The sequence below is a fragment of the Mesoplodon mirus genome (assembly GCF_964341445.2).
Source record: "Mesoplodon mirus genome assembly, chromosome: 16".
Taxonomy (NCBI): Eukaryota; Metazoa; Chordata; class Mammalia; order Artiodactyla; family Ziphiidae; genus Mesoplodon; species Mesoplodon mirus.
In genome coordinates, this window is record NC_138992.1 from 35,165,603 (window position 1) to 35,191,151 (window position 25,549).

Below are 25,549 nucleotides of genomic sequence, written 5' to 3' on the forward strand. Positions count from 1 at the left end.
TGCTCAGATATCCCTTAATCAGAGCGGCTGTCCTTGCCTCTTCCATGTGAGCACACTTGTGTAGGACAGCACAGATGCCCTCCCTCACTATCGGAGCCCTCTGCTCTGCTTTATTTTGCTTTATTGTACTTAAGACCATATGATTTATGTTTATTGTCTTTCAGCTCCTACTAGAATATAAGGGATTTTTCTTTGTTAACTGCTTTTCCTCAGTGCCTAGAACAGTGCCTGGCGCTTAATAAATATAAACTGAACAAATGAGTGAAAATTAGCAACAGCAAAATTAGAAATAGTGAGCATTTTTTCACAATGGGGAAGAATAAGATAGTACAAAAAATAGGGGGAAAAGTCCACAAAGAGAAGAGAAGTTAACCAGCTTTACAGAGAAGAAGTAAATAATCCTATATGCTTTGGCATAGAGATATGATAAATGTAGCTAACACCTGCATTTCAGAAGTGAGGAGCCTTATTAATCTTTCTAGCTTTAAAGGTGTCACAGAATGTTAAGTGTTTTTAGCCATAGCCACACACAAACCCTTCAAAAAACAGATTACTTTATGATCAGGATATCTTATTTTGAAAAGTCAGGAAGATGTATAATTACAGTTTTTAAAAGTCTGCTTCTACAAGTAGTGCTTTAGAGCTGGAAATACCTTACAATTTTTCTATTAGTGGTTTCTTAATCCTGTATACATACTAGAATCACATAGAGAGCTTTTAAACATACTGGTGCCTGGGTCCCACCTTCAGAGAGTCAGATTTAATTGATATAGACTGGGTGAGAGTCACTGTAAAATCAGGAGTTTGGCTTAGAATTGAAGTTCTCATCCTGCCTGAACATTAGAATCACATTTTAGAACTGACATTTTAATAAGATTCCTAGGTGATGCGTAGGCAAAACATTGCTGCAGGCTGGTGGTTCTCAAGCTTCAGCATGCGTGAGTCACCTGAGTCCGAATAGAGACTTCAGGGCTGCACCTAAAGATCAATATTCAGTAGGTCTGGGATGGGGCCCAAGGATTTGCATACCTAACAAGCTCCCTCCCATGTGATGTTTTTGCTGCTGGTCTGGGGACCACACTTTGAGTTAGTGTCACTGTAGTGAGCTAATGGTTTCTTATCCATTGTTTAGACATTTTTCTGACCTCCTTTGCACTTGTGGCCTTTTTGTATGCCACTCTACTGATAAATCTGAGCTTCCTTGTTAGCCCATGTGACTTTGTGACCCAGTCACCGAGTTAATACAAATCTTAGAGGTGTGGTGTAGGGAGCACATCATCTGATAACATTTGGCTTTCTGAGTACCATCACCATATGTTGTCATCGGTGTTTTCTAGTTGGATAACTAATTCTGATCTCATTCTGTTTCCCCCGCAGAAAACAGTGTAAGGAATGGAACTTGATTCTGTTTTCTTTATTTTTCCTGTTTTAAAAGTTGAGATATCATTTATGTAGAGTAAAATTCACCCTTTTTAGTGTACTGTTCTGTAATTTTTGACAAATATATACATTGTGTAGCTACCATCACAGTCATGATATAGAGCAGCTCCTTAACCCACCCCCCAATTCTACTGTGCCCTTTTGTCAGTTTTTTCTCTATCAGTTTCTTTTTGGCTACTTTTCTTGCTTTCTCCCAAGCCAGAAAGCTCAAAAATTCTAATTTAGGCCATCCTCTCATTTTAAGTATAATACATTTAAAAAATTTTTTTATATTAAGGAAACTTTTTTATTGTGGTAAAAAGCACATAACAAAATTTACCGTCTTAACCATTTTCAAGTGTACACTGAGGTAGTAAGTATATTTGCATTGCTGTGAAACAGATCTTCAGAACTATTTTATCTTGCAAATTTGAAACTATATACCCATTACCCAACCCCTCCTGCATCCCCTGGTAACCACAATTCTACTTTTTGTCTATGAATTTGCCACTTCTGTATGATACACTTTTCATAAGCCCAGTCCCCTGTGGTCCCACTCATTTAGTGAGTATTGGTTAATGTCATGCTTTGTTCCGAATTACTAAAACAGATGTGAGCCCTGATACCTAGAATGTTATAAGTAAAACATACTTAAATAATTAATTTTGTTTATAGAATTCTTAAAAAAATATTAGTAGCTGTTAGGCACCTAGAGTGTATATAAGATTTTATTGTTTGTTCTGGATAATAAAGCATCACAAATAAATTTCTTGCTCTCCAGCAGCACATATTACATTCTAATTGAAGTTGACATGTAAGAAAAGTTTGTTTCTTTTTCAAATTATAAAAATAATAAAACTACTGTAAATTTGGAAACTGAAGAGACAAATCACTCTGATCTCACCGACTTCTAGACAACTATTAACCTATTTTCTCTTAGGCTTTCTGTGAATTTTTAATTGTAATATACTTATATTTTTTGATTCTGGTAATTTCTTTTAACAGCTTCATCAGTATTTTTCCATAATTTTCATAATCCTTACTTTTAAGTATTATATAATGTTACATTTATATATTATATATATAAATACATGTATAAGCATATATAATTGTTTCTTTCTCCTCTCTTTGGACATTTAGGTGTTTGTATTTTTTTGATTCATGTATGTAGCATCTCATGTTCTAGATTTAAATAATTAACTTCTACCATAAAGAACATTTAAGAATGAGAAGAATACCCATGAAAATAAAATGTCCAAAAATGGAAGGAAATAGTTCTGTTAAGATATAAGTCTGTTATGGACCAATGGTGTCCACACATCTTTTCCCGCCCTGCTACCTGCATTCCCTACCCCATCACACACACATACACACACAGGGCACTAAAACTTATTCAGTTACAGAATAAAGAAAAGTTTTTACAAAGTTCTTCCTCCAGGAAAGAGTCTTTCTTCATAATAATGTAAAGCCTTTGGCCATGTTTTTTTAATACTCTAAATAGGTATAGGGATTTCAGCCTGCTGGTTGCATGAAAGTCGGAGTTTGAGAAGGAGAATAAAAAATATTCTCCTTCTCAAACATAGCATAGTAAGTGGTAGAGTGAGGAAAGAAATCCTCTAACGATCAAAACAATTTTGAGGTATTTTTGGAGAGCTATGCTTTATTCTCTGTCCTTTTTTTCCCATTTTGCCCATTTTTCACTTTGTTCATTATCTTACTACTTTTTAGAAAGAAGAATCCAGTTTATTACAACTTTCTAAATCTCCCAAGAAACCACCTAGAGTAAAAACAGCAATTCAAAAACCTTGGAAGAGTGAGTCTTTGAATCCAGTTTTTTCTAAGGACGATGTGATCAAGAAAGGGTAGGTGCAGCTTTTTGTGTCCCAGGTGCTTTTCTGCAATGGTAAGATTTTTGAAGAATTTAAAAATTAAATAGAAATTGAAAACTAATACTTTTTTTTTTTACATGAGTTCTTATATTTCAGGGATAGATATTAGAGGGTTGTATTTCCCATGCATACTCTAATTAATCGTAGAACGCCTAAGATTGGTAATTTTAAAGAGGTGGTAGTTATGATCTCTAGCTTATGAGCTGTACAATCAAAAGATATCTCTGAGAAGATTGCCCTTCAGTTCTTTCTTTTCCCTGCCCAGTAATATTTCTCAAGCTTGAGAACTCAAAATACCCTCAATAATATTGTACTTATTTAATACAGTGTATTTTAAAAATTTGGTTAGATTTGCCCACCTGTTTACCCTTTTCATTGTTCTTTATTTCAAACGGAGTTATTTTCCTTCAGCCTGAAGAAATACCCTTTGGTGTTAACTTTGGTGTGTAGTCTGCTGGTGGATAATTATTTGTTTAAGGATTTATTACTTCACTTTTATTCTTCTTTATTGAGATAAAATTTACCTATCATAAAATTCACTATTTTAATCGTGTTCAGGTATACAGTTCAGTGACTTTTAGGATATGCACAAAGTTGTAAAACCACCACCACTATATAATTCCAAAACAACTCATCACCCAAAAAAGAAGCTCCATCTCATTAACAATCACTCCACACTCTTCCCTCCCCCAACCCCCGGTAACCACTCATCTACTCTCTGTACCTTTCCCTTCAAAGGACAAGAGAGGGAAGGGTTCAGTAACCAAGACAATGGGGCTACCTTGGACAGGAAATAGGACACTTCTTCCTGAGACAGGATGGAAGGAAGTAAGGATGGGTGTAGGTAAATATATTTGTTGATAGATAAATTTGAAATGCTTTCAGCTGCAAATAACAGAAAAGTTGACTAACAATGGCCTAGACAAATGGAATTATTTTTTTCACAGAACAAGAAATCTGAATGTAGGCAACTGCCAGTATTGGTTCACCAGATCAGGAGTATTGAGGCCTAAGTCTTTGTAATGCTCTTGGTCATTCCTTTATAGTCAGTGGTGTTACAGCTCCTGACGTCAGGCTTTCAAATCATAAAGAAGGAGGAGGGGCAATATCCGTTAATTCTCTCCCTGTAGTCAGGAAAGCAGGCTTTCATAGAAGCTCCCCAGCAGACATCGTTTTATATCTCAGTCATAACTATGTTACATGACAACCCCTCCCTACCTGGAGTCTTGATAAGTGAATATTCAGCTTTTTCAGTATTTTAGCGATGTTGGTGATAGAATCATGTTGTCAGAAATGGGTGTTGAGTTAGCCAGTCAATTAATAGTGTCTGCTACATGGCGCAGGGGAAACTGAAGCATGTTGTACCTACATTTTGTCTGAGAAGAACCTGCAGAGTAATCTGCTGGTGGATTAGAGTGGAGGAAGCCTGGTGAGTTGGAACAGGCGTGGGTTATGGAGCTGGAAAATGAGATTTGGAATAATTGCAGTGGGCTATGGGAGAGGGAGCTAGATGAGAAAATATAAAAAGATAATGTCGAAAGTCATTAGTCTAACTCCAGAGTCTTCCATCATCTCATCTCAAACTACCACATATAAACCCTTATGAATCCCACCTGTTGTGAGGATTAAATATGATCATACGAATTATATTTGGCACAATGTTTGGTATGTAGTTTAGCTGTTAGTGTTCTCTTGCCCTAAGAAAATTAGTTAACTTGCTGCATTTTAAACAAGACTTTGCCTACTTACCTTCATACATTGTTCACTCTTCTCCCCATCTGAAGAACCCCTCTAAACACACCCCCCCCACACACATACACACAGAATTTATCTTCCACCCATTATTCAGGAAAAAGCTCATTTCTTTAATTACTAATATAGCTCCAAGGGACTTCTCATTCTTACACGCCCATAGTTTTATTATCCGTCCCAGACATTTGGCATCTGTGATATGTTCACGAATTCATTCAACCAGCAGTTATTTTATTGAGAGTTGTCTTTATGTATGACTGTACCTCATTTTCTCAACTGCCTCTTGAGGACTGGACTTGATGCTGATACTTTTTTTTCTAATTCGCTCACAATGCTTAGGAGCACGCCTAAGATTCAGTGAATGTATACCAAAGGTGCTCAAAATATTTGTTGATCAATTAGTTCTCATCCCTATAATTTAGGTCAAGGCACATGTCAGAAAGCAGCAAACTTACTCGTTTAACATCTTTTACTGACATTTCTGAATGTCTGAAGCCCCAGCTGGGTAGAAGATATACTTATACAGAAGAACCTGTGGTAAGTGTTTTGAGAACTGAGTAATTTGATTCCTCATTTAACCTATTCAGTGTCCCCTGATTTTAGAGAATTTTTATTGATTTACCATAATGACTTTTTTCTTTACTGAACAAAAAAATTATTTTTTCCTTGCAAAAGGATTTTTATGCAAAAACGTTCTATTTCCTTTTGTAGTACCATGTTGCTGTATACTCTGTTGATTACTGTTTTCAAAAACAGCTATGTTCTCGTTTTGGTATGATCACACCTCAGACACAAAATAAAACCCTCTAGGATTTTTATTAAGTTTTTAACATTTTATAAAAGATAATATTCTATGTTATGTTTTGGAAGTATGTTTAGAACTTTTATAAAGCAGAGTATTTCCAGTGTGTGGTTACCTTGATAATGTGGATTTAATACACCAGTTCTAAATGAAAATTTCACATTCTTTAGCAATTATACTTTAGGTAGAAACCTTCGTCTGGGCTGAACATTTACATATAATTTTGGACTATTTATTTTATTCTAAGCAAACAGTTCTCCTTTTCTTCTATTTAGTATTATTTCCTACCCAAATAATGATTTTTTAGCTTTGGAATGCTAATGGTTAAACATCATAAAAACATTAAATTTTCACCTCAGAATTTGTTTAGTAGGGGGATAAAGGGAGAGGCAGAGAGACACTATAACAGAGAGAGCAAGAACCTGGCTTAAACCCTAAATCGTCCATTCCACAGTTATCTTAAGATTACAAAGAAGAAGTCTGAGTTCCACACAACAAATAGCAAAGAGCTCATGTGAATAGTGGACGCCCTTTCTTATTCTAGAGTTACTCTTGTGCTTGGAGAAATAGCCAGCTTTCTGTGTTTCAAGAACAGTGTTAGGCTTGCCAGCACTGTTGGCAGAGAAGCCCATAAACAGCAAGTTTTATGAGAACTTATACTGCCATTTACACTCTGAAGGCCGTGACCTGTATGGAGTGAGACTGTCCAAAGAGGGACCCCGTAAGGACAGTTAATGAGCATCACTGAGAGGCCTTGAAGATATTTCTTTTTATAACTCTCTTGTAGCTATTATAGCAGCAGTTCAAGGCTAAAATAACAGTAAATATGTAGGAAAGAGGCCACCAACAGAGATTTGGAAGACTCCTAAAATGGTGTCACGGTGCCTGAAATGTGAAAATAGTTGAGGTTGGGAAGTCAGTTTAATATTAAGTTTGAAATCAGATTGGTTTATAATAGAATGAACTCTGCTGCTATAGTTGGCTCCATAAACGAATCTTGTGTGACAGGCAGATGCAAACATACTGCATTAATTACATATATGGTACAAAAATAAAATAAAATAGTCCAGTGGGGAAATGACAGCTTGGTAGAATTTATGAAACCCTGTTGTTGTACAATGCCATAAAAAAATAACAATGTTTCTGGGTGGATAATGTACTTCTGTTTTGTTATCTAGATTAAAACCATGGCAGATGGTGCCTTGGGAGGATTTCACATGGAAAATTTGTTGCAATCTTTGTATGTAGAAAATAGAGCTGGATTCTTCTTTACTAAATTCTGTGAGAACTCAGGGAACAAGGTAGAAGATAATTATTTTAAATCTAATTTTATACTTTTATTTCATTTAAAATGAGAGTTTGAAATAATTTAATGCTCGAATAGTTATATTTGATGTTAAAATTCCCATCTCCTCTGGTAAGAAATCTCATGTTAAATATTTAGTAAAATTTTAAATATCTTAATTATAATTCTCTTTGGTTCATTTTCCTACTAAAATTACAAAGAAAAGTAAAATACAGATAGACAAGAATTGACTTGCATTATTAATAATAGATTACTTTCATATAACTTTGTTTCAGTGTAATGTATATTAACTTCAGTGCTGATTTCTATCAATCCTTTACTTTTTATTTTTAATAAGTCTAACAATGACAGTTGCAATGAATAGTAACAAACTTATTTCTAGGTTTTTTGTTTGCTTGTTTTTTAGTTGTCACAAACAGTCTTTATTTTGCTCAAATGAAAAGTATTTCACTAGCTCAATTATTAGAGTAGTGTTTGCTTCTGGTATAATATACATTTGTCCACATATACCAAAATACCTTCAGATTTTGGTTTCATGCTAGAGATAACGTGATTACTTTTTAATTATTAACTAGAACACTTACTATTTTAATGACCAATTATGTGAGAAACATATATGCAAAAATATAACGATCCAGTGACAATACCAATAAATAATTTGTATGTTGCCAGTTTGTGAGACAAGATAAAACCACCTTAAATTGAACCTGATTTATAGTAACACCGAGGAGCTAAACAATTATTTTTATTTGAAATTAGAGCTTTGTAGAGCTTTAATAATTGGGTGGTAGTAATTTATGTACTTTTTCCATCTGCAGTTGTGGAAGAACAGTGTGTACTTTTGGTTTGACCTACAAGCTTATCATCAGCTTTTCTACCAAGAAACAATTCACCCTTTTAAAGTATGCAAGCAAGCTCAAGTAAGTAGTAAATAATGTTGGTTCAATGTGAAGCAGTAAGTACACAGAAATGAAAAGTTGTGTCCAGCCTCAAGCAAGAGAAATCTGGGAGTGTGGGCAAAAAGGCAGCAGTTAAATTGTTGCCATTGAATTACTTTATTTAAATGTCAGCAGAATATTGTTTTATAGTCTGGTTTGTGGGTTCTCAGTTTTATCTATTTTATTTGGTATGCCTTATTTTCTCTTTGTTGCCAATTAATTGCTCTTCCAACAAAGGACATCTTATCTTTTTTTCTAATTTATGCCTTTTTGGTTCGGTGGTGATTAATTTAAAAGAGAACCCTGAGAGAGGACTTGTAATGAATCATTGAAGTGACTGGGAGCAGAGTCATTGACCAAAGATGTTCTCTGAGCTTCCTGCAGCAATCAGCTTTTGGAGATACTTAGGCTATTGGCCCGTCTAAAGATGGGGAAAGAATGTTGACTGATTCTGTGTGGCATAGGCCCTGTGTCATCACCTGGCCTTCTGTGCTACATGCTATGTAAGACAGATACTCAGAGTTGGAGGAAAGAACATCTTAAGACCTCCCCAAAGCAAAACAGAGGACAGAGAACAGAGGCTTCTCTGCAAAGAGAAAGAGAGAGTAGCCATTTTTTCGAGAGGAGAAAGAAAGGGAATAGAATTATAACTCAAGCTAACTTATCTTTTCAGTTTTTATTCTTAGGCTCTCCTAACCTTTTATGGAGAGAGGTCATCAAGCCTAGAAAACTGCTAATCACTTCTATATCTGTTGACCACTTAAGTGGTTCTTATAATCTGAAATAACCCCATTCCAGGGGGCCTTTCCTTGAGCAATGCTGAGGAGATTAGCTTCGTCATATTGTTTATTATCGTATTATAATCTTATTCAGGACATCAGAGATTACTGCCGGGTATTTGCTGTTACCTCCACCACCCTGACTTTGGCATTAATAACTATGTTTTTATAAATCAGCTGACAGAGTTTTGTACTTTTTACCATGAGAATTAGGGCTTCGGTTCCTACAGAGCCCAGATCTGGCTCCATGAAATCATGAAACTGTATCTCTAATTTGCCAGTACCATTTTCTGAGACCACACAGTTGGCTCTTTGCTTGTTAATCCTTTCCCTGTAATTCTCTACTTATCCTTCTTTCCCTAACCTATTGCCTCTGACTGCTAAAGTGCCACCATTTTTATTATGTTTTCACCACTACAAGGCTTACTCCTTTAAAAATCTTCAGCAGCTCACTCAGTTAAGTAGGTTTTTTTTATTGCTGTTGTAATCACAATATTTCTGTATACTTGTAAAAGTGGAAATTCTGTTTGAGCTTGGTAGACGTTAATTCTTTGTAATGGTATTCAACCAGCTATAAATGATTGTGAAACAGGATACACTCACATTTTTGTTATTCTGAGATATTCTGTTTTGGGATTATCGAGGCCCATAAGCTTTTTATCCTTCCCTAGCTTCTCTTTTGAAGAGTCAAAACAGTATGGGGGGAGGGAAGTGATGGAGACATTGGTTTTAGTTTAACTGGGGGAAATAAAAGGAGCAAATCATATAATCTTTTTGACTTGCTTGCTTTTTGCATTGGTGGTTATTTTATTTTTTGGTTAGTGGAGCAATTGTCTAAATTGGTTTAGATTTTAATTATCCTAGATTTCTGCCTCCAGATATAAGAATTGCTTCTAATACCACGATCCTATAGATTTGTTTCACAATATGAAATGCCATTGGTTTCTTTATAATAGAAATGCTGTATAATTTCCTTCAAGGGTACATGTACAATACAGATCTTTGGATTGATCAAGCCAATGGCAGAATATAATCAGCTGGCACTCTGTTAAAGCTGCCATTAACTTGATTTTTTTTTTTTTTTTTTTTGCGGTACGCGGGCCTCTCACTGTTGTGGCCTCTCCCATTGTGGAGCACAGGCTCCGGACGTGCAGGCTCAGCGGCCATGGCTCACGGGCCTAGGCGCTCCACGGCATGTGGGATCTTCCCGGACCAGGGCACGAACCCGTGTCCCCTGCATCGATCGGCAGGCAGACTCTCAACCACTGCGCCACTAGGGAAGCCCTAACTTGATTTTTATATTGTCTTTATACATCTGATGAGCTGCGTGGTAAGAGACCAAGAGTTGATTACAAAAGACTTACATGCTTTTCTGTATGCTGATTGACACATTACATTCCTTGAAGTTTTATTACCTCAAGAAGTATTGCAGAAATATCTGTAGGCAGACTAGATGGGAGGTCAGTGATAGTGATTTAGCATGACTAACTGTGGTCCAGGAGTTTGAATGACAGTCCTGGGCACATCCTGAAGGTTTCATTGCACAGCTTCCAGATAGAATCGTTCAGTTAGGAACCAAATGAAATGGTCTTGGCAAGGAGGAAGAGAAGCACCACCAGAGTGCAAAGATACAGTCTTTGATCCTAGCAACAACTTGCCAGTGGACCATCTATCACTGCCAAGATTTGGAACCAAGATTTCTGCTAATAGTCCTACTGTTTTTTTAACATTACATACTTGCTTCAGTGATAGACCATTACAATAGAATGAAGTGGATCTGGGTACCACAGTCTTTTGTTAGTTCTTCCATCTTTGTAGAAATCTTTCAAACTGTATCCCAACAAAAACTGCACATTTAGAATTTACCACTCTCCAAAGCATATACATTGAGATTTTTAAAAAATGAGTAAATGTATTATACATGCATAAGTATTATACATGTTTACACATATGTATACATACACACAAACATGTTCAAAATAAAAAATCAGCGGGAAGGAGGAAGAGAGAAAAAAAGTAAAAATTAGAGCCTAGGAGCAAAATTATGTGGAAAATGTAGGAATTAATGAGTAGAGAGGGTAGATAAGAATGAAATGAAAATGAGGAATAAGAAGATTGCTAGGTAAATCCACGGCACTTTTACCACAGAGTGCTATTTAATATAAAGATGTTCTTGCAGCAATGTGAGATATTTGCCTTATTGAACATCAGGGTAACACATTTTTTAATTGAAGTATAGTTTATTTACAATGTTTCAGGTGTACAGCAATGTGATTCAGAATATATATATATTAATTTTGTATTATACCCAGTAAGTAGTCTTATCTTTTTTTTTTTTTACCATCAATGCTGTGTAGATTTATTTATTTATTTATTTAACATCTTTATTGGAGTATAACTGCTTTACAATGGTGTGTTAGTTTATGCTTTATAACAAAGTGAATCAGCTATACATATCACGCACAAATTTCTTGCTTACCATTGGTTTTTGCATCACATTCCTTCCTTTGGGTTTGATTTCTGAAGAATAGCTTTTAATAGGTTTTTCATTAGGATTTACTAGTGGTAAAAATCGATTTTTTTTTGTCTGAAAATGTGCATTTTCTTCTCTCATTGATCATTCAGTTGAATACAGAATTCTAGGTGGACAATTTTCTCTCAGCATTTTGCAGATATTATTCTACTGTCTTCTGGTTTCTATTGCTATTGTTGAAGAGTCTGCTTTTGCTCCCTTGAGGGAGGATTTTTTTCTCATTCCTTTTATAGTCTTCCCTTTGACTTTGGGGTTCTGTATGTCACCTCAATGTGTTTACTACAATTATCTTTCTTGGGTCTAACTTGCTTCTAGAATCTGAGGAGTCATGTATTTCATCAATTCTGGAAAATTCTCAGCCATTATTTCTTTCAGTCTTTCTACTTCTCTTTTCTGGATTCTTTGGTCAGTGTTGGTGCTTTTCAGTCTATCCCATATCTCTCTTAATCTCTCAGGTTTCTCCATCTTGTAATATCTGTGTTATATATTTTAAAACTGAACAAGATCAATTTTCTTTGATCTGTTTTCCAGTTCATATTTTATTTCTTCAGCAGATTTCAATCTGCTGTTTAACCCATCCATTGAGTTAAATCATTTAAGGAATTACTTTTTTTTATTATTAGACATTCTACTTGTGTTTTTTAAATCTTCCTGGTGATTTATCTTTTTGTCTTATTTTTCTTCGTGTTTTTAGTTCTCCTTTTATGTCTCTAAGCATTTAAAACATATTTTATAGTCTGTAGCTGTGTTAGGTATCTATTCCTACATAAGGGTATTATCATAACTTTGTGGCTTAAACAACACACCTTTATTACCTCACAGTTTATACGGATAAGGAGTCTGGGCACAGCTTTGCTGGGTCCTCCACAAGGCTGTAAATCAGGATATTGACCAGGGCTGGTTTCTCATCTGGGGCTCACCTGGGGAACAGTCTTCTTCAGTGCTCACATGGTTGTTAGCAGCATTCAGTTCCTTGCAGGACACCAAAATAAGAACTCATTTTTTGTTAGCTGTCAGCTAGCAGCCACTTTGGCTCTGTGCCATGTGGTCCTCTCCATATGGTAGCTCACAACATGGCAGCTTGCTTCTCCAAAACCAGCAAGGGAGGGAGTTTCTTAGTAAGACTGGCATTACCGTCTTATGTAACATAATCATGTACACGTAATCACATAAATCTCATCACTGTTGCTGTATTCTGTTGGTTAGAAGCAAGCCATACGTTATGCCCACACTTAGGGGGAGAGGGTTATGAAAGGGAATGAACACTAGGAGACACTGTTCATGGGTGCCACCCTAGAGTCTGGCTGCTACAATATCCAATAATTCCATGATTTGTAGTTCTTGGGAGAACTAATTCTGCTATTTATTATTTCTGCTGACATGGTGGATTCTTTCCTTGTGTGTTTTGTAATTTTGAATTATGAGCTCTTATAGTAAAGTTTTTATCTGTGGTGCTTCTGCTAGGCACATTTTTAATGCTAATTTGTCATCTTGGGGTTTCCTCATTTGCCAGGTGTAATCTTGAAAACCACACCCACGTGTTGGTAAACTCATGATAGTGCATCCTCAGGAGGTATTTTTCTTTTACATAGAGTATAAGCCAAGACAAGCAAGCTTCTTTTTTGTTTCCTAGGTTTGGTATGTGTATATATGTACATTTTTTCCCACTCTATGTTTCACTTTGTGTGTACCCCTTCAAGGACCATGGTGTACATATGGGTCTCAGTGTTACATTTTCACTTTGTGAGGGTCCAAGGCCCTATCTCCTGTACCCTGTGGCTCTTATAACCCACATCCTTGATTCACCCCATGGTAGTCTCATCATCAGTTCATGCTTAGCACCCTGGTTTTTCAGTACACTCCTTAATTTTGACCCATGGTAATTTTCCTTACTACAGCAGCTATGCATTTAAAAGGATATTAGTTATCCCTTATCCAGTACTTCTAGGCAGTTTATAGAGAAAAAGGTTCAAGTAATCTAGCCTGCCAACGTACCAAAAAAGGGAGTCTCTGCAGGAAGCAGTTGTATATTTTCTAATTTAATACCCATAGTAAGAATGGGAGGTATTTTTATCCTATTTTTTATAGATAAAAAAGAATCTAGGGCTTCCCTGGTGGTGCAGTGGTTGAGAGTCCGCCTGCCAATGCATGGGACACGGGTTCGTGCCCCGGTCCGGGAAGATCCCACATGCCGGGGAGCAGCTGGGCCCGTGAGCCATGGCCGCTGAGCCTGTGCGTCCGGAGCCTGTGCTCCCCAACGGGAGAGGCCGCAACAGTGAGAGGCCCGTGTACCGCAAAAAAAAAAAAAAAAGAATCTAGATCTCTGAAATGTTAATTTTGCCAAGGTTTCATAGCTGGGAGCAAACTTAAGCTCAAACTTGAGGTGCAAAACCTACTTCAGTGCAGTACTTTGCCTTCTCTGCTCTACGTATAAAAGTTCATCACGTCTACCGCAGAGGACTTTGTAAGGTCTGCATAAGACAATGTAGGTGGAAATATTTTGTAGTTTAATGTAGGGCACTCTATGAAATAAGTAGGTATTATTATTATTAGAGTCAATACTTAAGGTTCTATCAAATTGCCTGGTTAATGGAGAACAAAGATAGGAATTTGAAGAAAATAAGATAGAAGAACAGCAGCTCCTAAACCAACAGCTATTCATTTAACCAATACTATAACTTATTCTGAGATTAAAAATACCACTTAAATCAAAATATGCTTCATATAATTACAACCTTTTAAGCTATATTTTATAATATTCTGTTACTCACCTCTTAATTAACATTCACAGAGAGCCTGGTATGTGCCAAGTAATGTTCTGTGAATGCAAAGATAATTAGGACAAAGTTCTTGGCTTAAAGAGCTCACTCTCTAGTGGGGGAGAGAGAGAATTATGGAGGTACTTCAGTCACATTTAAAATAAAACCAGATAATAGCATCTTAACTGGAAATTAAATAAGTTCTGCCTTTACTGGCAGATAAAAGTTGGTTATCGTTATTTTTTTTTTTAAATCAACATCTTTTCAAATACCTGTAGAAGGGAGAGAACTATTTCCTTCTTTTTTTTTTTCCATTTTTTGAGACAAACACTTTTATCCTTTGGTCTTATTCCTCCTCTGTGAAGCAATACAAAGTAAATCTCTGTCTTTTGGGTGACAACTCTTCAAACAAAAATATTATACTGTCCTGTTTTATTCATCTCAACAACTTTAGACTAAATCTCAAATCTTTTACATTTGAGATTTAGGTCTTTAATCTTAGCTAGATGAAATCTTGACATTTGGAAGTCCCATTCCTGACATCTCCACCCAGTAATTTGACAGCTTGTAAATATTCTGGCCTAATGCTCTAGTGAGCAACTCTTGTGCCTCTATATCCCTACAAAGAAATCAGTTGATGGGTCCCATGGCAAATAAGTCAGTGTAAGTGATTACCCCTATTTACCCAGGATCTCTAAGGGTTTCCTCTATTTTTCTTTTTTGGAACTTTATTTTATTTATACAGCAGGTTCTTATTACTTATCTATTTTATACATATTAGTGTATATACGTCAATCCCAATCACCCAGTTAATCCCACCACCAATGCCCCCCCGCCCCGCTTTCCCCCCTTGGTGTCCATATGTTTGTTCTCTACATCTGTGTCTCTATTTCTGCCTTGCAACCGGTTCATCTGTACCATTTTTCTAGATTCCATATATATGTGTTAATATATGATACTTGTTTTTCTCTTTCAGGTTTACTTCACCCTGTATGACAGTCTCTATGTCCATCCATGTCTCTACAAATGACCCAGTTTCATTCCTGATTATGGCTGAATGATGTTCCATTGTACATATATACCACATCTTCTTTATCCATTCGTCTTTCGATGGGTATTTAGGTTGCTTCCATGACCTGGCTATTGTAAATAGTGCTGCAATGAACATTGTGGTACATGTCTCTTTTTGAATTATGGTTTTCTCTGGGTATGTGTCCAATAGTGGGATTGCTGGGTCATATGGTAATTCTATTTTTAGTTTTTTAAGGAACCTCCGTACTGTTCTCCATAGTAGAAGAATCAATTTACATTCCCACCAACAGTGCAACAGGGGTCCCTTTTCTCCACACCCTCCCTAGCATTTGTTGTTTGTAGATTTTCTGATGATGCTCCTTCTAACTAGTGTGAGGTGATACCTCATTGTAGTTTTCATATGCATTTCTCTAATAATTAGTGATGTTGAGCAGCTTTTCATGTGCCTCATGGTCATCTGTATGTCTTCTTTGGAGAGATGACTATTTAGGTCTTCTGCCCATTTTTTGACTGTGTTGTTTGTTTTTTTTTATATTGAGCTGCATGAGCTGTTTATATATATCGGGCATTAATCCTTTGTCTGTTGATTCATTTGGAAATATTTTCTCCCATTCTGAGGGTTGTCTTTTTGTCTTGTTTACAGTTTCCTTTGCTGTGCAAAAGCTTTGAAGTTTCATTAGGTCCCATTTGTTTATTTTTGGTTTTATTTCCATTACTCTGGGAGGTGGGCCAAAAAAGATCTTGCTGTGATTTATGTCAAAGAGTGTTCTTCCTTTGTTTTCCTCCAAGAGTTTTATAGTGTCCGGTTTTACATTTAGGTCTTTAATCCACTTTGAGTTTATTTTTGTGTATGGTGTTAAGGAGTGTTCTAATTTCATTCTTTTACATGTAGCTGTCCAGTTTTCCCAGGACCACTTATTGAAGAGACTGTCTTTTCTCCCTTGTATATTCTTGCCTCCTTTGTCATAGATTAGTTGACTGTAGGTGCGTGAGTTTATTTCTGGGCTTTCTATCCTGTTACATTGATTTATATTTCTGTTTTTGTGCCAGTACCATATTGTCTTCATTACTGTAGCTTTGTAGTATAGTCTGAAGTCAGGGAGTCTGAGTCCTCCAGCTCCATTTTTCTCCCTCAAGATTGCTTTGGCTCTTTGGGGTCATTTGTATCTCCATACAATTTTAAGATGTTTTGTTCTAGTTCTATAAAACATGCCATTGATAATTTTATACGAATTGCATTGAATCTATAGATTGCTTTGGGTAGTATAGTCACTTTCACAATATTGATTCTTCCAATCCAAGAACATGGTATATCTCTCCATCTGTTTGTGTCATATTTGATTTCTTTCACCAGTGTCTTGTAGTCTTCTGAGTCTTTTACCTCCTTAGTTAGGCTTATTCCTAGGTATTTTATTCTTTTTGTTGCAGTGGTGAATGGGATTGTTTCCTTAATTTCTCTTTCTGATCTTTCTTTGTTAGTGTATAGGAATGCAAGAGATTTCTGTGCATTAATTTTGTATCCTGCAACTTTACCAAATTCATCGATTAGCTCTAGTAGCTTTCTGGTAGAATCTTTAGGATTCTCTATGTATCGTATCATGTCATCTGCAAACAGTGACAGTTTTACTTCTTCTTTTCCAATTTGTATTCCTTTTATTTATTTTTCCTCTCGGATTGCTGTGGCTAGGACTTCCACATCCTTGTCTTGTTCCTGATATTAGAGGAAATGCTTTCAGTTTTTCACCACTGAGAATGGTGTTTGCTGTGGGTTTGTTGTATATGGCCTTTATTATGTTGAGGTAGGTTCCCTCTATTCCCACTTCCTGGAGAGTTTTTATCATAAATGGGTGTTGAAGTTTGTCAAAAGCCTTTTCTGCTTCTATTGAGATGATCATATGGTTTTTATTCTTCAGTTTGTTAATATGATAGCTTTGCGTATATTGAAGAATCCTTGAATTCCTGGGATAAAACCCACTTGATCATGGTGTATGTTCCCTTTAATGTGTTGTTGGATTCTGTTTGCTCGTATTTTTTTTTAAATATTGACATATGTAGTGAATTTTTTAATTTATTTATTTATTTATTTATGGCTGTGTTGGGTCTTCATTTTTGTGCGAGGGCTTTCTCTAGTTGTGGCAAGCAGTGGCCACTCTTCATCGTGGTGTACGGGCCTCTCACTGTCGTGGCCTCTCTTGTTGCGGAGCACAGGCTCCAGATGCTCAGGCTCAGTAATTGTGGCTCACAGGCCCAGTTGCTCCGTGGCATGTGGGATCTTCCCAGCAGGGCTCGAACCCGTGTCCCCTGCATTGGCAGGCAGATTCTCAACCACTGCGCCACCAGGGAAGCCCTGTTTGCTAGTATTTTGTTGAAGATTTTTGCATCTATATTCATCTGTGATACTGGTCTGTAATTTTCTTTCTTTGTATTATCTTTGTCTGGTTTTGGTATCAAGGTTATGGTGGCCTCATAGAATGAGTTTGGGAGTGTTCCTTCCTCTGCAGTTTTTTGCAGGACTTTGAGAAGGATGCATGTTAGCTCTTCTCTAAATGTTTGATAGAATTCACCTGTGAAGCCATCTGGTCCTGGACTTTTGTTTCTTGGAAGATTTTTAATCACAGTTTCAATTTCATTACTTGTGATTGGTCTGTTCATGTTTTCTATTTCTTCCAGGTTCAGTCTTGGAAGGTTATACTTTTCTAAGAATCTGTCCATTTCTTCCAGGTTGTCCTTTTTTTTTTTTTTTTTTGCGGTACGCAGGCCTCTCACTGTTGTGGCCTCTCCCGTTGTGGAGCACAGGCTCTGGACGTGCAGGTTCAGTGGCCATGGCTCACAGGCCCAGCCGCTCCGTGGCACGTGGGATCTTCCCGGACCAGGGCACGAACCCGTGTTGCCTGCATCGGCAGGCAGACTCTCAACCACTGCGCCACCAGGGAAGCCCCAGGTTGTCCATTTTATTGGCATAGAGTTGCTTGTAATAGTCTCTTTGGATGCTTTGTATTTCTGCAGTGTCCGTTGTAACTTCTCCTTTTTCATTTCTAATTTTATTGATTTGAGTCCTCTCCCTCTTTTTCTTGATGAGTCTGGCTAAAGGTTTATCAATTTTGTTTATCTCCTCAAAGAACCAGCTTTTAGTTTTATTGATCTTTGCTATTGTTTTCTTTGTTTCTATTTCATTTATTTCTGCTCTGATCTTTATGATTTCTTTCCTTCTACTGACTTTGGGTTTTGTTTGTTCTTTCTCTAGTTCCTTTAGGTGTAAGGTTATACTGTTTATTTGAGATTTTTCTTGTTTCTTGAGGTAGGATTGTATTGCTATAAACTTCCCTCTTAGATCTGCTTTTGCTTCATCCCATAGGTTTTGGATCGTCGTGTTTTTGTTGTCATTTTTCTCTAGGTATTTCTTGATTTCCTCTTTGATTTCTTCAGTGATCTCTTGGTAATTTAGTTACATATTGTTTAGGCTCCATGTGTTTGTGTTTTTTATGTTTTTTTCCCTGTAATTTACTTCTAATCTCATACAGTTATGTTCGGAAAAGATGCTTGATATGATTTCAATTTTCTTAAATTTACTGTGGCTTCATCGGATTTACTGTTACATTTGCAAAATTTCACAAGAAAAAGGAAACTAAAAAACTAAGTCAATTAATGTCATCAGGCCTATACCATCTCTTGGTTTTTTTAGGAAGCTGTAAGTTGTGATATAATAATAATGCAGAATTCATTAATGTTTTCATTCAACAGTGTTTTATTGCTGTCCTTCTCAACCTCTCTGGCCCCAAATCATTTAAATTTTCCATTAGGTGATCTTAGGCACAGTGTGGATCCAAATGAAGTTCACTCCAGGTTGTGCCCTACCTCAGGGTTCTACAGTAATGTCCATGTATTTGGCCTCTTTGTTCCTGCTCCCTTTTCTTTTACTGTAGAAACAGGAAATAAACATAAACTGGGTAGCACTTAGACCAGCAGTTACAAGCACATTTGCCCTTGCCTAAAAATGTTGCAGATATTTCCACAAATATTTATCAAACATCTAGTATACATGAGGCTCTGATCCATGCTGGGAACACTTTGAGGAACAAAACACATACAGGTGCTACCACCCAAATACTGTCGAAGTTCAAGAATATGCTCTTTTTTTTTGCCTACTTTTCCAGAGAGTGCTAGAAAGATTGAGAAAGAAGAGACCATGTAGCTCTTTCTCTATGAAATTTGCATTGTCCTGACAATGTTTTCCAATGAAGTCTGACTAATTTTAGGTAACCAAAACCTTGGGTGTTAACCACAAATTCCTTTGAAAAAATTTTATGGCATAAGAGGGGCAGTGTTGAAGTTTTTTTTTTTTTTTTTTTTTTTTGCAGTACGCGGGCCTCTCACTGCTGTGGCCTCTCCCGTTGCGGAGCACAGGCTCCGGACGCACAGGCTCAGCAGCCATGGCTCACGGGCCCAGTCGCTCTGTGGCATGTGGGATCTTCCTGGACCGGGGCACGAACCCGTGTCCCCTGCATTGGCAGGCGGACTCTCAACCACTGCGCCACCAGGGAAGCCCTGAAGATTTTTTTGATAATCAGCTTAGTTTTTTCTTTGCTTGCTGTCATCCATTACCTTAATTGTTTAGCTCCTCTCTTTACTTGGCATTTACAGGGCTTAAATACTTCAGGGTGGTCCTGACATTTTCATTAAAGTGGTATGAGCTAAATGCTCCTTCTCTAGCCTGATGGTGTATTTTCAGGTGCACTAAGAGAGATCATTATTTCTTCATACCGCAGTAGTATTAAGAATCAAGCTGTGTTTCTTAAAAGATGAATGGGCATGGGTGAGGGGTCAGGTTGGGGTGATGATTAAGTGTGGAAAATCATGTACCTCTTTATAGCTTAATGGTAAATTTCAGAATCTTCATAATTAGGTTGTTTCTGAGTATCAGGCCTGTTATTATTCAGGCTTTGTTACATTATTTGTTTTTGTTACCAGAGAGATGGTGTCCCAAGTACCATTCAGGCTTGGACTGTTGAGCACTATGAATCACTGAGCGTGGAATCCACAGGTTCTTGTCCTGCATCCCATTTTGTAGCACTTGCTGGTGAATTGGACTCAGGAGGAACACATGTAGCAGCCAGCTCTCTGGCTTACAGTTATTCATTCGTTTCCCCTGTTCCTGATGTTCATACCAGTTACCCATGTTCAGTCCTAAGATTTTGAATATTATAGGATTATGGACCAAAAGAGATCCTTTTTTAATCTTTTTGTTTCCAGAAAAATCAACACCTGAACTTCTCTAAACCATAATTTTCATCATACTTGACATTTATTTAATGTTTACTATCTGTCAGGTTCTATGAAAATCACTTTACATGGATGATTTTATTTAATTCTTGACAATTCTAAGAGGTAGATATTGGTGTTCTCTCCATTTTACAGATTAGGAAACTGAGATTTAGAGAAATTGAGTAATTACCTAAGGCAATACTTTCCATTTAGCAATTAGCAGGCTTGGAATTAGAACCAAGTATTCTGACTGCAGACTCTGTACTCTTAACTTTTAAGTCATTGCTTTCTGATTAATTGTCTCTAGAAAAAAAGGAGTATCTGTTTATCACCTTGTTTAATTTTTCACTTGGTATCGTAAAATATCTTTATGAATGTTGAATATCAAATTTCACCCTTAATAGTTTCCCCCACTGGACTATAAGTTCCAAGACGACAGTCTGCTTTGTTTACCTCATATATTCAGAACTGAAGCTGGCATATAAAAGATGCTGTAATATTTTTTGTTTTGTTTTTTGTTTTTTGCGGTATGCGGGCCTCTCACTGCCGTGGCCTCCCCCGCCGCGGAGCACAGGCTCCGGACGCGCAGGCCCAGCGGCCATGGCCCACGGGCCCAGCCGCTCCGCGGCATATGGGATCCTCCCAGACCGGGGCACGAACCCGCATCCCCCGCATCGGCAGGCGGACTCTCAACCACTGCGCCACCAGGGAGGCCCTAGATGCTGTAATATTTTTTGAATGAACTCATTGGCATGCTTATATTCTTAGCAACATATTGTAAGCCTAATTATAGATAATAATTGATTATTTATAAATGACTGCCAGCTGGGTGCTTTTAATTGTTAAAAAAACTTTAAATAAAATAGCTTCATGAGCCCCCATATACCGTCACCCAGCTTCAACAATGATCAAAATTCTGTCTTTCCAGACACACTGTTTATAGTCCAAGATTGATCTTAGTAAGGAGCCCTTTACAAGCTTCACTGGAGCAACTGTAAAATCTCCCTGTCTCCTCCCACCTCACTCAAGGCACTTAAAAATAAGGTTGCTTTCTGAAACTTAAACTATGAAATCATTGTGTAATAATTCAGAATGGTTATGAGCAGTTGTCTAGAGACAGAATGGCTTCACAGGCCTCAAGACTTCTAATGAACATGCCAGTACATCTAAAAAAAAGAGTGTTCCGGGCAAGAAGAGGCATTGATCATCAGCAGCATCCAGAAAGAGAGGTGTTACAGAAGCAGTCCTTGACCATGTCCTTGAAGCGCTATCCTCAGCCAGCTACTCCTGTGAGCAGCTGGTCAGCCGATAGATCTGGAAGGAAAGAACATTCATAGGATCATAGTTAACTTCCCTTATTTTGACTCCAAGCAACCTGCTACATTTGAGCTTGCTTTCCAAGGTGCCATGCTGGTGAACGTAAATATCCCATCTGTTTGGTGGTTGATTTTCTCATTGTAAAGTAATTCCTCAACGCCCTGGTTTTAGTATCAGTTTCTTGTGCTTAGTTGGCCTGGGTTAGCTTCTCTGTGAGGCAGGTTTTTTAGGTCCAAAATGTTAATATAGTCATGCTTTTCTTACTGAATTATTCTTTGTTCACTGATTTTCAAGGAATTATTTTTATTAGAGGTTAAATAAGTCCATTAGTTTAAATATATATTTTGCTTTTGTCTGTTGAAATGTTTTTTAAATTGAATCCAAAAATTATAAAAATAAAATCCTTGTATGTTGCTTAGGTTGCCTAAACTGCTTAATAATAACTCTTTTTTTTTTGAATTTTATTCCATCATATACTGAGTCGATTTTGCTTAAAATACCTTAAGCAATGGCCCGAGTCAGTCTTAAGCCTAGTCTGTTTTGTCCCTTGAGTTTGTGGTTTGTTTTTGGCTTTACTTAACATGTTGTTTTCCCTTTTGATTTTTCATTCTGTCCAAAATGATTCAAGTTTGTTTTACTCTTTTATCCTATTGGCATTTTCTTACATTCTCTTTTGCACTGAATTCTGCTTAGTAGAGTCTGAGTAATTGCCAGAAATTCTCTATTTGATTGTCATCACATTATCTTTTTTGTGCAACTCCATCTTGTGTTGATCTCTGCAGTAGTTTGCCTCTCAGTATCAGGATGTTTCAGTCTCTAGATCCCATCTTTAAGATTCCTAAATGAAAAACCCCAAGGTCCTTCGCATGAAAATCCATTTGTGGAAAGCGCCATCTGTAATTTATTCCCTCTCAGCATAGCTCCTCAGTAATGCTCTTGAGTTCCTTGTGGGGTATGAGAGGTCGTTAAAAATCATCATTTTTTCCTCCTTTTGCAGAAAAAAAAAAACCACATTGGATTGCTTGAACTTGCTCGTTATTTTTCTTCTTCCTCATACGAACTCAGATAATGATGTTCTATGTCTGCTAGAGCTGTGAGGTTATGAAAACAGACTTCTCTTTTTGCTGAAGTAAATATTTTGTGATTTCTGAAAGTGTCCCATATCAGGGCATTTACATTCCTTTTGTAAACTCCTCTAGGAACTCTTCGCCTTAGCTTTTTGGAGCACAGTTTCATTTCGTTTTTTTATATGAACTCCAAGGATGGAATTATTGAGCTCAGTTGAGAAGATCCCACATTACTTGCTATTTGCCTTCAAGTACAGTAATATGTTTTTTTTGTTGCTGTTACAGCATAGTGGACATCTGTTCTGTTGTGTTCAAGATTATCTGTGAAGTGATTTTGGTCTCTTTGTGGTCCAGACACTGCATCAAGATCCATTAGTACCAGTTAGTTTTATTTCTCATGATGCTTTAACGTTTCTCCTTCATAGCTTCTCCTTATACTTTCTCATGAGGACAAGTTAACAAGCCTTTCCCAACTAAACTCTTACCTCTTCTGGTTTCCTAATCCGACTGAAGTTAAATTTAACATTTGAAGTTTAACTTTGCCCTTTTCCAAATAAAGACTATTCAGGATGTAAACAAACAATGTTAAAGAAAAACTTACTTGCCCTGCTCCTGTAGTTTGACTTTAATTTAACTATTAAAAAGAACTTTACTGTAGCTGTATTTTTAAAAATGGATGCCAGTTAGGTATTCAAGTAAACTGTGTTATAAACTGGCATATTCTGGCCCGAATTAGTTTATTCTGGTATGTGGCTTTGCCTCCAGTGAGTATTTGAATTAGTTGGTGTCATTTGCTTTTCTCCTACTTTATTTCTCTTTCTTTGGTAATCATGATAGGAAAAGAGAATTATCTTTGCCTTATACTCAGTGGTATGATGATAAATGTTTAATAACCACCTCTCTGGGCGGTGGATAAGCAGCCCTGATTTGTAGCTTTTGCTGATCTCTGGGTGTAAATACTCTCACTGTGGATGATTACAAGCTGCCAACATGGCGTTACTGAGCACAGAGTTGGGAGGAGAGGCGCAGCAGCCCACCATTATACGGTATTTCCACCAGACAGATAGAATAGAGGTAAATAACCTCAAGAGCATGGACAGCCGTAAAACAGTAAAATCATTAGGAAGTAATCGGTTTTGAGTATTCATCATCTTTGTTTTTAATATAATTTGCTTAATTGTAAGTTTATATAATTTTTGATAGTGACTGAATTTAACAACCCACTCACCAACTTCCTGAAAATTTGTGAATTAGCTCTTGTAAGCTGGCTTCAGTTGACAATGGAGGAAGAGATAATGACAAGGGTAAAGGATCACTCTGATCCTCCCAGTCTTATATTTCTCTAATGTTATCACTGGAGACCCTGACCCTCCACCTTCAAATTTTTCCTCTACCCTTTAGAGACTGCCAATGAACTCCTCGCTTGTACCTACCAAAGAAAGCATAGTACCTTTGCTCCAGAATCTCCACAGCCTGCACAGTTTGTTTAGTATAAACTGAAAATAAAAGGAGTTTAAGAAAAATCTTTGTATATTTCAGTAGTCAAAGTTGTTTTCGTCTTTTATCTTTCGAGTGTATGAAATAGTGTCATGGGTTTTATGGGATATTTCTTCTTCTCAGGGGCCAGCGAGGTCTTTGTTGATACTACCCTGTCAGTCCATCTGGCAGGACCCTAATGCTACGTCCCAGTAAGTAGAAGGAAATAGCAACAGCAGACAGCTTTATATTTCGTCTACTCTCTTGGTGGGCATGTTGGGCAGTTACTAGAAGATGGTGAAAGATACATATCTTTGTGTAGCCTTACATGATTAGAGTTACTTTTTATTTTTACTATTGCAGTGGAGTATTGGTCTAAGAAAAAAGGATTTGCTAAAGACACCAAATGCTGAAGCATGAATGTTTTCTCCTAATCTCTGGAATACTTTAATAAGTTATTTTGAAAATCTTCTTTTTAAATGTCCCCAGTTTTATTAACCTGGTGATATGCTCTGCTAGTTGTCCTGTAATCTGGTATTAAGATCTCACCGCATATAGGTTTTTACACATCTTGTACCTAGTTTACTGAGGGACTCATTTTACATCATACAGTTCTGCAGTTGGCCTGGAGGTGACAGCAGAGCATCATGCAGTCAGTGTTACCAGGCAATCATAGAAAGATACATATACATGATCATTAAAATAAATACATCAAGACAAACTATGTGAAACTGTTCCATTAACATAACTAACAGCTGAAATGTAGCATAGCAGATCAACACATGTGCTACAGCATTTGGTGTTATTCTTGACTTTGCCTTTTAAGGCTACACAGAAATTGTTCTTATTTTCGTTGGAACACAGATGAGTATCAAGCTGCACCTCATCCAATGGCCCCTACTTATGGAAAAGATGCTTTCCCAAAGACTGTGCTCACCTTTGGCACAGTGAAAGTACTTCGTTGGGTGCTTCTACAGCATGATAATTGGAATCTAACCCCATAGCTGGCATCATTTAGTCTTTGGTACAAAGAGAAACCCAAATAGCACAGAAAGTTTTGGAGGCTATTTCATTGTTTTTTTGCTTTTTACACTGTTAAAAACAAGAATAAACTCAATAAACCCCAAATTCTCCTTCCTCAGGTATGTTCATCTAGACTTTACGATGCAGTAAGAAAACATCAATACATTTCAGGGTCTATGAAAATCAATAAAATGT

General features: G+C 37.0%; 1 protein-coding gene across 1 annotated transcript in view; it reads left to right on the forward strand.

The window, feature by feature from the left end:
* RGS22 (regulator of G protein signaling 22) overlaps positions 1–25,549 on the forward strand; it is a 161,174-nt gene that overhangs the window by 60,521 nt on the left and 75,104 nt on the right. The window contains exons 11-14 of the mRNA XM_082600786.1: positions 3,148–3,281; positions 5,483–5,597; positions 7,041–7,163; positions 7,987–8,088. Coding sequence (XP_082456912.1) covers positions 3,148–3,281; positions 5,483–5,597; positions 7,041–7,163; positions 7,987–8,088 — 474 coding nt within the window. The remainder of the gene's footprint in view (positions 1–3,147; positions 3,282–5,482; positions 5,598–7,040; positions 7,164–7,986; positions 8,089–25,549) is intronic.